Source organism: Acinonyx jubatus, chromosome A3, assembly GCF_027475565.1.
Source record: "Acinonyx jubatus isolate Ajub_Pintada_27869175 chromosome A3, VMU_Ajub_asm_v1.0, whole genome shotgun sequence".
NCBI classification, from domain to species: domain Eukaryota; kingdom Metazoa; phylum Chordata; class Mammalia; order Carnivora; family Felidae; genus Acinonyx; species Acinonyx jubatus.
The window spans coordinates 106,430,190-106,444,364 of NC_069388.1; the positions used below are offsets into that span (position 1 = coordinate 106,430,190).

At 41.6% G+C, this 14,175-nt stretch overlaps 1 protein-coding gene across 2 annotated transcripts in view; it reads left to right on the forward strand.

The window, feature by feature from the left end:
* The window catches only part of CDKL4 (cyclin dependent kinase like 4), a 49,544-nt gene that overhangs the window by 27,819 nt on the left and 7,550 nt on the right, over positions 1-14,175 (forward strand). For both annotated transcript variants that reach the window (XM_027033611.2, XM_027033610.2), the window contains exons 4-8: positions 169-241; positions 6,057-6,147; positions 7,287-7,484; positions 9,622-9,704; positions 11,798-11,854. In XM_027033611.2, the coding sequence (XP_026889412.1) occupies positions 169-241; positions 6,057-6,147; positions 7,287-7,484; positions 9,622-9,704; positions 11,798-11,854 (502 nt within the window). The remainder of the gene's footprint in view (positions 1-168; positions 242-6,056; positions 6,148-7,286; positions 7,485-9,621; positions 9,705-11,797; positions 11,855-14,175) is intronic.

Below are 14,175 nucleotides of genomic sequence, written 5' to 3' on the forward strand. Positions count from 1 at the left end.
AAAGGAGTTTTCATTAACACATTAAGAAAATGTATTTCCAACACACCCTTTGCACCCTGTTTGTTGGCCATGACAAGCCCTATGCATTCCATTTCTGTTCCCAGCTCTTGGCCCTGACGCTTCAGCTTTGGAGTTTTCAATTCCTTTTTAATTTTCTTTCCCCGCCAGAGTTGCTGATGGAATGATCAAAAGTATATTATGGCAAACACTTCAAGCTCTTAATTTCTGTCACAAACATAACGTAAGTAACATTTTCTAATATATTTGTCAATTTATTCTTTTCTTCTCAATAGCTCAATGATCTATTTAAAGAGCCAAAGATGGAGGGAAAGGAAGAAAGCTACAGAATATGGGAAAAGCAAGTCATGGCTTCTTTTCCCAATTTCTGTAAGAACCAGATTACTAATTCCTTATGAATTAAAAATTTGTATAAACTTGCTGTTCCTTTTGCTATCCTGCTGATGATTCCTGTGGTCATATTTAAATTGAAATAAGTTTGCAGGATGTGTAACTCCCCATGGTACTTGATTTGATTTTGTTTTTGTTTTGTTTCTTTAATTTTTTTTAACGTTTATTTCTGAGAGACAGAGACAGAGTGTGAGCGGGGGAGGGGCAGAGAGAGAGGGAGACACAGAATCCGAAGCAGGCTCCAGGCTCTGAGCCGTCAGCACAGAACCCAAAATGGGACTCGAACCCACAAACCGTGAGATCATGACCTGAGCTGAAGTCAGTCGCTTAATCGACCGAGCCACCCAGGCGCCCCAGTTTGATTTTGTTTTTATGTTTCTTGAGTCTTTTATTCTCTAACAGTCTCCCTTCGTCTATCCTTTTTCTAAAATGTTTTCACTATTAGTTTTTTACACCCATAGTTTTCAAACTTGAGCATGTATCAACCCCCTTGGAGGTCTTATGAAGACAGTTTGATGGTGACTTTTGAAATCTATTATTTCTTCTGCATATATTAATTCAAATTCTATGGAGAACAACCTACCCTCATGGACTCTGGCTACTGTAAAACACCGTCAGAAAAAGATGTGATTATTTCCTTTACTTGTCAGTGCTCATAGTGATAAGTTGTTATGTTAACAACCTCCAAGAGTGAATAATGAAGGGTTTGGGGTGGAATGCAGGCATCATTTCAAATTTATGGGTTTTAGGGGCGCCTGGGTGGCTCAGTCAGTTAAGCATCCAACTTCGGCTCAGGTCATGATCTCGCCATCCGTGAGTTCGCGAAGGCCCCGTCTCGGGTTCTGTGCGGACAGCTCAGAGTCTGGAGCCTGTTTCAGATTCTGTGTCTCCCTCTCTCTCTCTGCCCCTCCCATGCTCACACTCTGTCTCTGTCTCTGAAAAATGAAGAAACCTTAAAAAAAAGTTTTTTAAAAACAAATTTATGGGTTTTATATATTGATGTGTTTCAATCCTTTGCTTTCATCATTCTCTCTGATGTTCAAATTGTCCCATCTTGGGCCAGCGGGAGCTTCTTTAAGTTGGCTTCTGGGGACTCTTGCTATAATGATAGTTTTTTAAAAATAACTCTAGACCTTTTGAGTTGGTGCCTAGACAGAGGCAGTGCCTGCACAAAGGTACAGACTACCTATGGTCAATTTAATGCCAGCAGAATGTCTATCATTGTCTAGGATCGCTGGAAAAGAATGCAAAATCATGGAAATGGATTTCAATACTTCGTGGAAGCTTCCTTTAGTTGTAAGAAAGTTAATGAAGGGTTCATTAGGATCAATCAGAAGCTTATATTTTGTATTAATAAAGTATAGAGAGGTGTGCCTGGGTGGCTCAGTCGGTTAAACGTCCAACTTCGACTCAGGTCATGATCTCACAGTCCGTGAGTTTGAGCCCCACATCGGACTCTGTGGTGACAGTTCAGAGCCTGGAGCCTGCTTTGGATTCTGTGTCTCCCTCTCTCTCTGCGCCTCCCACTCTCACACTCTGTCTCTCTCTGTTTCAAAATAAATAAAAACATTAAAAAAAATTTTTTTTAAAGTATAGAGAGATAGTGTTCACAAAATACATAAGCCTGTTCTTCATGATGCAAACTGTGCTTTTAAATACTTACTAAAGATGATGCTGAATCAAAACCATATCTCTGTTGCTTCCCACCATGCTATCAGAGGTATTACAGTTCACCTAAGATTCCTGTAGGAGTCTTATGGGTAATTAAAATGACTTTTAAAAAATTCTATTTACCATAAGTGTTTGTACCCCATCCTTATATAATCAGGCACTTACCTGTGTACTAGGTTATAAGCCTGAATGCAGTATCTGGACTGATTTATCTCTGTATCTCTTTAATACCTAGCCTGGGTCTTTTTATATAAAAGGTTCTCACTCAATAAATATTTATTGAATAACTGGATGAATGAATGAATTAATCAGACAGTCAGACAGTCAGTCAATCAACTTACCTATATGATTGTGACTTACTATTTCACAAACCCAAACATCATTATAACTCAATACAACTGCCATCATTTCTCTGCTTGGAACAACATGTTCTATATCTTAAGCTTTAAAACCTCCAATCAATTATCTTTGACTTTTATTTTTTTTATGTTTATTTACTTATCTTGAGAGAGAGAGAGAGAGAGAGAGAACACAAGTGGGGAGGGGCAGAGAGAGAGGGACAGAGAGACTCCCAAACAGGCTCAACACTGTCAGCACGGAGCCCGATGCACAGCTTGAGCCCATGAACTATGAGACCATGACCTGAGCTGAAATCAGGAGTCAGTGCTTAACCGAGTGAAGCCACCCAGGCACCCCAATCTATGACCTCTATTAAAAATGGATATTTTTTTCAGACAAACTTCCCTCCTCCAACATAGGAATTACTTTTGAACTCTGTTTATCTCATTTTTTTATGCACTGGTAAGCCTTTGTGTATCTTTTTATTTTATCACTGAAATGCATGCAAAGGAAACAAGTTAGGTCATATATAAGACCATGACTACCTTATTATCCCCAGAGTGGTGATCCTAACCCAGACAAGGAAGGTTAAAGTTATAAGGGATTGAGGCCTTGTTACTCAAAGTGTGCTTCACAGAGATCCCCTGGGAGCTCTTTAGGAATGCAGAACATCAGGCCCACCCTAGATCTACTGAATCAGAATCTGCATTTTAACAAGATCTCCAGGAGATTCATGTGCACATAAATTTGGAGAAGCACTCGACTCAAGAAAATACCTACTCATTTTGTTCTTTCTTACCCTTTAATATTGCCAGGATAAGTTATCTAAGTGACCCATTGAGCATCATTATGAATGCATGGATTTTTATATACTTGATATAATAGACAAAAAGAACTTCATCTCAAAACGACAAAACTACAGTGACTTTCAAAGACGTGTGTCTTTGGGGCTGCAACATCCATCATCATCTTGTTAATGTTAATGTTCTCATTGTCAAGAAGGAGGTCCCTTTCCTCACTGCTGTATCAGTATCCATCTCTAAAGCTCAAAGAGAACAATCTTCTCAAATAATAGTAAACTTTTTGAGAGAGAAAGGGAGAGAGAGAGAGAGAGAGAGAGAGAGAGAGAGAGAGAATCCCAAGCAGGCTGCACACTCATCTCAACCATGAGATCAGAACCCGAGCCCAAATCAAGAGTTGGACGCTCCACAGACTGAGCCACCCATGTGCCCCACAAACTATTATTTAGGGGCATCTGGCTGGCTCAGCCAGTGGAGCATGTAACTCTTGGATCTCAGGTCATGAGTTCAAGCCCCACATTGGGTATAGAGATTACTTAAAAAACAAAATCTTTTTAAAAAAAAAAAAAGAATAGAAAACCATTATTCGATCAGGTTGTATAAGAAGCAATTTGTAGAAGTTTCTGGAGATGATTCTTAACATTGGGGTCATGGATACCTCTTCTTCTTGGCTTGTGAGCCAGTAAAAAAGAGATTATACATTAGCCACAATGACCCAACTTGAGCAACATTTTCTAAAAGCCGTATATGCAACCCAAGTTACTGAAAGGACCTGCTTCTGTCACACTGACAGGCAGGTTTCTTGCTCTTTGGTGGAAAGTAACCTGATTGCAAGAGGCCTGCTGAGTTTGCACTGAGTGTGGCTTTGCAGCGGGGAAGCAGATGCTGTCTGCCTAAGCATCTCCCCTTCTCTGTGCTGGACTTCTTACTGTTCCAGGGATTTTTACTTTTTTCTTCTTCAACATCCTATTCCTCTTAATAGTAGTCTCTCTTACCTGCACCTACACCAATAATTTTTCTATTTCGTTGGGACACATCAGTGCTTCGTTTTTGCCTTTGTATTTTTTGGTTGGAAAATAAATTGCTAAAAATTTCACATGGATTTGCATTAGATCCAAAAATCATATTTAAATAGGCCAAAAGTCAAATGTCAGTGTGAGCCCATTTGCTTGGTAATGCCACACATAGTCCAGAAGTTTTAGAATATGACACAAACTCTTTTAAGGGACATAACCTGTTCCTAGTAAATCACCAACTATTGTGAGTACGACTCAGCGTTAATGCAAGTTTCATAAACGTGTTGCTTAAAAGGTCGGACATCAAAACTGTGTTGGTTTATATTACAACAATGTATTTTTTTAATTAATATGCAAGGCCTTAGGACTTTAAAGGGACCTAGAAATTTCTTCTGTTAGTCATATAAATTATAAGACAGTTGATAATAACTGAGACCAAATAGGAACCAGCTTCTACTACCACTGCCATTTTTGTGACCTAAAATGAATTTAGGACTCCGTTTTTCTCTTCCCAGATAGCTATCATAGAAGCAAAGAAAAATTATTGCAAAATTGCTATTTGGGCAGGAATATATAAAGGGACTGACAGCACAGCAGAGAAGTGAGGCAAAAGGAGTGGATGATTGTGACGCTTAACGCAGAGACCCTGTCAGTGGCCATCTGCAGTCACAAGATTGTTGCGGGAATGAATCGCGGGCAAGTGCTCTGAAAAGGACAGAGCTCTGTATGAGGGCTAAGCTGTAGAAGAAGAGGGACATCATTTCTAGCTGTTTGCTTGTTCGGGAAGGAGGCACAGAAAGATAAAGTTCTGAAGAATAGGGCCCGAGTTGTGTTCTGGGCGAGAGGGTCTCCATTACATGGAACAGCCATTTCTGGAACAGCGATGAGTGAGGCTCACTCAGCCCGCCTTCATCCTTACCCCAGCTTGGCCCTCGCACATCCAGCGAGGGGCACCTGCCCCATCCAAGGCCATTACAGTGAGGCAGCCAATTGTAAGGTCTCCGCCTCTAGAGGGATAGCGGGAGCCTGTCGGAGGTGACAGCGCCTCACGGTGGTGTCCCGCTCTCCCAGCGGGAACCCGGACAGTGCTGGGTGGGCATCTCTCAGGAGAGCTGCTGATCCTTCCAGGTTAGCTCGTGCTGAGGAAGAATAAGTGGTTCTCATCCCCTGATGCCAAAGGCTTTAGTGTCTCTCCAGAAGTAGGTGACCATACATCTCAGCTTTCCCAGGACAGTTGTGGTTTGTTTGTGTTGTCCTGGCATAGTTGCTAACAGAGCCCCTTTCACACGTCCCGATTCAGGCAACAAATAATATGGTCACTCTAATTACAAGCTAATTTTAAGCGAGTTTGTTGTTGTTGTTGTTGTTGTTGTTGTTGTTGTTGTTACCATTCAGATCTTTTCCCAGTGTCTCAAATCTGCAATACTTATTCAACCTAGATTGTGATTCTTGGCTGGCAGGAGTTATCAGAGCTACATGGAGTCTATCTCATCTAGGGCTTCACCTCTTCTGGTTCAAGTAGAGTGCAGTAAAAAGTGGCAAAAATACTTGTGTGACACCACCTTCTCCAAGACAAAAAAGTTTTCCTATCTAACAATTATGATGTCAATTTCTTCACTTATATAGCAGCATTTTGACTTTTTTCTTTTGTTACGGTAAGATTTACAGGTGGAAATTTGCCCACTAACGTTCTTTTAGGAAAATGAAGGAAAAGCGTATTTGTTTGAATCTCATAGGCTGTGTTTATCATTTAAACTAATAGTTAATGTTTATGCTTTGTCGTTTTGATGGCTCAGAGAAATGATCCAGTGTTATCTTACAGTGTATTCACAGAGATGTAAAACCTGAAAATATTCTAATAACTAAGCAAGGAATAATCAAGATCTGTGACTTTGGGTTTGCACGAATTCTCAGTAAGTAGCATTTTTTTTTTTTAAGTTTATTTTGAGAGGCAAGGGTGGGGGAGAGAGAGAGAGAGAGAGAAAGAGAGAGAGAGAATCCCAAAGAGGATCTGTGCTGTCAGCACAGAGCCCGATGCAGGGCTCAAACTCACAAACTGTGAGTTCATGACCTGAGCCCAAGTGAAGAGTCAGAGGCTTAACTGACTGAACCATCCGGGTGCCCCATAAGTAGCAACTTTTTATGGACTCATCCAATGCAGAGGATTATGAAATGATATAAGATCTTACTTTAGATACTGAACGTATGCTAAATGTGATGTTGTTATTATTCAGAGAGGAAGAGTTCACTTTTACCTTCTAGCCAGGACACGGGTTTGTACTTCAACTGTGCTCCACTCCACTAGAATTCATTGGATGTCACATGTATGTGCTTTGCCTTGTAGAGAAGAGGAAAAGAATTATAAGATGTATGTCTGCTCTTCATGCACTTATAATTGAAGTAAAAGAACCAAAAGAATAATACAAAATGATTCGCAAAGAAGTACCAAAGTCAGGGTCCAGATCCTTCCCTGGAGAAGGTTCCCTGTGTGCTAGAGAGGTCGGGAAAAACTATGTAGTTGGTAAGACTAGGAGAGTAAATGGAAAATTAAGGAGAGGATTCAGAGACAGTGCTAAGAAAAGGGAAGTCATCCCAGTCGTGGGGATGGGGGTAACCAAAGGGAAAGGGGAATAGACCATTATTTCTCCCTGAATCTAGAACTGCACCGCAGACAAAACCTGTATTTGCAACAACTCATTGGAAGGCGGGTGTGTCCATAATCGGTATCCTGATAGGACCAGACACAAGGGGCTTCACAATGCACTAGGAAGTTGTTTTCAACCTGAAGTTGCACTACAGAAATCCTCATTCCCACCTGCCTCTCTGTGGAGGATGATATAGAGGCTCACTAGCTGAGGGACCCCCGGGAGTTGAACTTACTGACCGAGTGCACAGTGGAACTACTTACTCAATCAGTGCCTCACCGCATCAACGCTTAGGAGTGCTGTGGCCTCCGAGTTACTGAAGCTTGCCTGAACGCCTGATCTGCTCTTGGGAGTAGTTCATGTGTTACAAGAATGTGACCCACCTGATCTGATTGACGCATTTGCAGTTCCAGGAGATGCCTACACTGATTACGTCGCTACAAGATGGTACCGAGCTCCTGAACTTCTTGTGGGAGACACGCAGTATGGCTCTTCAGTAGACATATGGGCTACCGGTTGCGTTTTTGCAGAGCTTCTGACAGGCCAGCCACTGTGGCCCGGAAGATCAGATGTGGACCAGCTGTATCTGATCATCAGAACACTGGGTAGGAGTCGCATGTTATGGCTTACAGAGTTGCTAAATTGTTATAGCAATGGTACATTCCTGTAATGCGCAGCAAGAGCTTTCTTGCTCCTCCAGAGTGCTGCTCAGGATGCTTGTTCTGGGTTGTAGCCAAAGCCCAACCATTTTCTCAATGTGGAGCCATAACTCCTCGCACTGAGGAGTTTTCAGATTCCTTTCCAAGTCAAGCCAATTAGCCATGGAATAAACCACACACTTACTTTCCACATCAGGCTAAGATAGGGGATATGAGTCATCCGCATAGAGCTTACTCTAAGAGAGGTTTGATCAAATGTGATTTCTGCCCACTGTAAAAGAGGAGTCTTCCCCCTTTACTGTAGAGCAGGGGTCAGCAGACTTTTCTGTAAAGGGCCTGATGGTAAATATTTTAGGTTTTGTAGGCTCTACAGTCTCTGTTACGACTCCTTGACTCTGCTCCTTTGTATATAGCACTTAAGAATTTATGGATCACTGGGGCGCCTGGGTGGCTCAGTCAGTTAAGCATCTGACTCTTGATTTCAGCACAGGTCATAATCTCACAGTTCATGACATCGAGACCCTCATCGGGCTCTGTGCTGACAGCACGGAGCCTGCTTGGGATTCTCTCTCTCCTTCTCTCTCTCTCTGCCCCTCCCCCATTCTCTCCCTCTCAAAATAAATAAATAAACATTAAAAAACAAGGATTTACGAATTACTTTCAAACACATCATCTTTACCAGTCTTAAGAACAACCCATGCTGGGGCGCCTGGGTGGCTCAGTCGGTTAAGCGGCCGACTTCGGCTCAGGTCATGATCTTGCGGTCCGTGAGTTCGAGCCCCGCGTCGGGCTCTGTGCTGCCAGCTCAGAGCCTGGAGCCTGTTTCAGATTCTGTGTCTCCCTCTCTCTATGACCCTCCCCCGTTCATGCTCTGTCTCTCTCTGTCTCAAAAATAAATAAACGTTAAAAAAAAAATTAAAAAAAAAGAACAACCCATGAAGGACATTGTAACATTTTTAATCTTGCCTATGTTACACATGCGGAAACTGAGGCTCGGGGAGCTTCCGCGATTGGCCCCGAAGGCATACAACAGTTAAGTGCACAATAGGAATGCGACTCAAGGGGCCTCTTTCACAAGCTTCCACATGTGTCAGCATCCGTGGCAGGTGGAAGAGGACATCAGCCAGAAGGGGGGCTGTGGCTTTTCACACCAGCAGCATGGACGCAAGGAAAGTGGTACATGCACACACAAGATGGGCATTTGCATGTTCCTTGCCGCAGGCTCTCCTGGCAGTCTGGCTGCTGGGCGATGGGACCACTGCTGTTTGGTCTGATGCACGTCCCTGTTTGGTTCCAGCACATCCGTCCGGAGAATTCTACAGCATGAAAACTGTGGGGGAGAATGTCACCACAGGCCACACCTTAGGTGTGTATATGCCTTAGGTATATATTGTCTGACTGATTTCCTGAAAGGCGTGTGGAAATTTACCTGATGCAATCATTAGACAGACTTGAGTTCGAATCCTGGGTCTTTTAATGACCATGTGACTTTAGACAGGTTATTAAACTTCTTCTTTTTTGTAAGTTTATTTATTTATTTTGAGAGAGAGAGAGAGAGAGAGAGAGAGAGAGAGTGCATGCACGCAAGTGGGAGAGGGGCAGAGAGAGAGAGGGTAAGAGGGAATCCCAAGCAGGCTCCGTGCTGTCAGCACAGAGCCCCACGTGGAGCTCGATCCCACAAACTGTGAGATCATAACCTGAGCTGAAACCGAGAGTCAGACACTTCACCGACTGAGCCACCCAGGTGCCCCGGGGTTACTAAACTTCTGAGCCTCGTTTAACTCACTGGTGCAGTGGAGGTGAAAAGTAGCAACCACTGTAGATTGTGATGAGATCGCGTGTGTAGAGCCCTCAGCATGGGTTTCTTACCTCCTCTCTTGGTGGGAGATGAAGGGCAAAGAGAGGTGCACGCAGAACTGACCTCCCCTGAGAAGGCAGGAGTTTGCAGCAGTTCAGACCTCCCCAACCTGAAAGGAACCATCAGGCTCAGCATTTCTGGTACATCTGGACCTCAGAAGTTAGCCATTTAAACACTTTTATTTTTATTAAATTTATCATGAGTTACATGGTTTGTATTTTACAGGAAAACTAATCCCAAGACATCAATCTATCTTCAAAAGTAACCAGTTTTTCCATGGCATCAGTATTCCTGAACCGGGAGACATGGTAAACTTGCTCAATTTTGGATATTTTGTTATTTGTGTTGCAGCCTTCTCTAAAGGGGGATTTTTAAAAATGTGCATACTTTTGGCTCCTGTCTTCCTTCTAGAACACACTGACACGGATCAAAGAAGTTCTGGAAAGCTACACATATTAACCAAGAGAATGCTTTAAAAGCCTACTTGCCCTAAGTTAAACTCACAGTTAAATCTGAAGTGAAAGTATATTTAATTCCTTACATAAACACCTTGATCCTTTTTTTTAAATGTTTATTTATTTTTGACACAGAGAAAGAGAGAGACAGGACGTGAGTGGAGGAGGAGTAGAGAGAAAGAGAGGGAGACACAGAACCCGAAGCAGGCTCCAGGCTCTGAGCTGCCAGCACAGAGCCCGATGTGGGGCTCGAACTCACGGACCGCGAGGTCATGACCCGAGCCGAAGTCGGACGCTTAACCAACTGAGCCACCCAGGCGCCCCATCACCTTGATCCTTTTAGTCAAAACACTTACTACCTTTCTGTTAAACAGTACTTACCTACCGTTAGGTACTTACTGTCATCTTCTTTATTTTGAAAACACGCAGCCTCTATTTTTTCAGCTTGTAAAACAAAGCCCAAATCAATAAAAGCCATTTCTCCACAGCGCATATTTTCACGTGGAAAGTCCTTCTACAAAGTGATCCTCATTGTGTCCAAATCAAAACTCCGAACCGCATTGATCACTGCTAGGCTCTTGCTGTGGTCTCTGCCTTTCTTTGAGAATGTGTCAATGACTTGACCCTCTTATTCTCTATAGACATTGATTTCCTACCTGTGTTACCTGAGTGTGGCCTATGGTTTTTAAAGCTCCGTGTGGTTTAAATTCTGCCCATAGGATGAAAGGCCAAGAGGTGTGTGCCCACATTCAGGCTGTGTTGGTACAAGAGGGGTGCAGGGGTGGGGTGATCTGGAAAGCCACTTCATGATTTATGGCACATGTGAACAATCTGAGGTTTGAATGGTCCCAACTCTCTCTCTAGCCACCCTTTCATTTTAGATTTGGTATTTCATATAATACTTTGAGATATAGATATAGATATAGTTATAGATATAGACGCATACATACATACTAGATTTCTTTTTTATATTTGTTAACGCTTTTAAGAAATACAGCAAAAGGTTAAAATTGAATTAACAAGGCTAGAGGTTGAATTACAGAGGAATATTTATATAATGTATTTAATTTTAAAGAATGAAATACACATTCACAAGTACATGCTGCCTCGTTAAAGGGCACTATTACCGTTTATCTTTGAAGCTTACCCTTCCCCAGGTGCTCCTCCCTCAATCCCATCCTCTTCCCTCCCTACTATCCTGAATTTTGTGTTTAGCATTCTGTTGCTTTTTTTTTAAGTTTTTTAAAATGTGTTTAAAATTTATTTTTAAATTTTTTTTATTTTTTTAAACATTTAAAAAAATGTTTAAAATTTATTTTTTAAATAAATATAAAAAAGTTTTTATTTTGAGGGAGAGACGGAGGGAGTGTGCTCACAAGTGAGGGAGGGGCAAAGAGAGAGGAGAGGGAGAGAATCCCAAGCAGGATCCATGCGTGGAGTCTGAGGCAGGGCTCTATCTCACCACCGTGAGATCATGACCTGAGCCAAAATCAAGAATCAGACACTTAACCAACTGAGCCACCCAGGGTCCCTCATTCTGTCGCTCTCTGTAGTTCTCACACATGTAACTCAACATATTTGCATTAATGCACAAAGGGTCCCTGTAACAGATCTGGCACAGATCAGATATTAAAGTACTGTTGTAGAAAAAATAAAATAAAACAAAATACTGTTGTAGGATTTCAGGGACATTTGAAGGTCACATTTACAAAGCATCAATTGCAAGACATTGTGAAATTAAGAAAATAATTCCAACTTTTGTTTTTTAAACCTTTACACTACAGTGTAAAATTATATAAAAACAGGACTTTTTAAAAATCCTTAAAAGGAACCATCTAACCTATGGGGGAAAGTCTTTCACCAAAGTGTTCTTATTGCTAATGTTTTCAAAACTAAATATAACTTTGTTGTTGTGTAACATTGAAATTCTTTATTTTGTTTTCTAGGAAACTCTTGAAGAAAAGTTTTCAGAAGCTCATCCCATGTCTTTGAATTTCATGAAGGTACTTAAGAATCAAGTATAACCATTATTGACTGTTAATTGTAATAATTGAAGCTGGTAATTTTGGGAGGGGTTGATGGTAGGGCAAATAATACCAAGGTAGGATGTAGTCATTGAAAATAGTAAGGAACTGTAAAATAATTACAGTTAAAGGAACATCAGTAGTTGAAGCTGTAATCTTTCTAATATGTCCATTAAAACTAGTTGAAGACAAAAGAGTATAATTAGTGTTTGCTGTGATGAACACCATTACTTCTTTTGCATTTATTAGGAAATTTGCTATTAAGTCAGTATATTCAGACTATAGAAATGTATGAGGATGAATGTACTCCTTAAATTTGAAGGTCTAAAATTGTACTGTCCAAGATAGTAGTCACCAGCTACATATTACTATTGAGCACTTGTAATATGGCTAATTAGAATGAAGATGTACTAGATTTCTATGAAAATAACTCTAAAATAATATTAAATATTTCATTAAGAATCTTTAGGAGATTAATTACATATTGAACTGATAATGTTTTGGATACACTGGGTTAAATACAATTTAAGATCATTTAAAAAAATTAGTAGACCAGGAAAACACAGAAGACATGCAGACACCAGAAATAGCCCCTACACTATGCCCAAAAGAAATAGTCAAAGGATGAATTCTAATAAAAAGCAGAAGAAATTCACCTATTACTAGTCTGCCATTCATGCTTGACCAACAGATCCAATGCTGGAAGGCGTGACTCTTACATCCACCATGGATTCTAAAAGCTCTTAGTGGGATACAGATGGAGATATCAGTAAGGATATCTATCTTTAACAACCAATTAAATTCTATCTATAGCCATGGCTTCAATACTATTCATCAGAATGACTACTCATCAGAATGAGCTTTTTAAAAATATACATTCCAGTATCTAACCTCAGATTTACCAAAGTAGAATCTCTATGAATAGGGCCTTGGAATTTGTATCTTTAAACATCCCCGTAGGTGATTATGATTTACAGCCTAGCTTGGAAATCATCTGATCTAGAAGGTGGAACCATCTGAATGACCTAGCGTCGATTTTGTAGACTAGCCATTGTGCTAGTGTTGGTCGCTGCCAAGGTGCTATCCAGGGTGCTGGATGCCTCTGGTCTGAGTCCTCCTGAGAGCCTGACGCCTCAGACTTGCCTTTACCACTGCTTCACTGGCCCTCAGCTGCCTTCTGTCTGCCTCACTGCTCTGACCTGCCTTAACTCAGCACTCCGCAGGCCCTGCCCTAGAAGTCCAGTTCCCCAACCTTGTTCTGGACAGGTTGTTCTGACCCACCTGCAATTTAACAAAACCTCCTGCAGGGAGGGTGTCTGTCAAGCATTGTAAACCCAACCCATTCTGAGGTGCAGGCCAAGCCTTGTTCTGGTTACTCCTCTAAATAACCAGAGAGAAAACTTAAGTTGCCCTGCAACTCCAGGGCAGAAAAACTCACAAGGTATAGGACAGATCCCTGTCCTCAGCTCCAAAGGTGAAGTACTCTGTTGCCCTGCCCAAGATTCTGGATGAAGCTGGTTTTGTCACTGAGCCATTTGATTTATACCTGTAATGTCTGACCTGAGATCCAAGGATTCTCTAAGTGCATCAAGGATTGTGCTGTTCTGTGGGTCACACCCTATCTCCTAGACACCTGCCCCAGGTTAGATGAAGGAAGGCTTTCTTTCACTAATTGCAATTGAGACATCTTTAACAACAAATAAATACCAGCTGCCATAACAAGTCATTATCCCATGGAACGAGGCCATCATCTATGCAGGCGGCTGCTCAGATGGATGAAGTGCCAGCCAATGACTGTGCCAAAGTCAGTGGTGGCCTGCAGTGGCCAATCTATGGCAGAGTTCTTGTGTTCTCTTCATTATGAGACACAACAGACGCTGGATTATTTATTTCCCGGTTGCTTTCATAGGCATAACATCCTGTCACTCTATCAGTTTAATCTGGTCAAAGAAGTCTGTCGACTCTTGGAAATATTTTTAAGGGTTTTCTGTGAAATTTGAAGTTTCGAGAAAAGGATCCTGACATGTACTTTGCGGTTCCAATTTCTCGTCCCTCATCTTTAAAACCTTTCCCAGGTTGGGAACACTCTGATCAGGGAACACCTCTGAGACTTCATCAGCCTCTTGGTGTGTAGAAAGTCATTAACCCAGGCAGTCAACAACTCAGAAGCCTCAACTCCACCCAGTTCATCGCACGGCTCCTAAAACTAACAAAACAGGACATCATTCTAGCCCAGGCCCCATGGAACAGCTCAGCATTAACAGCCTCATCTTAGAATCTAAAAATATTCTTTATTAAAA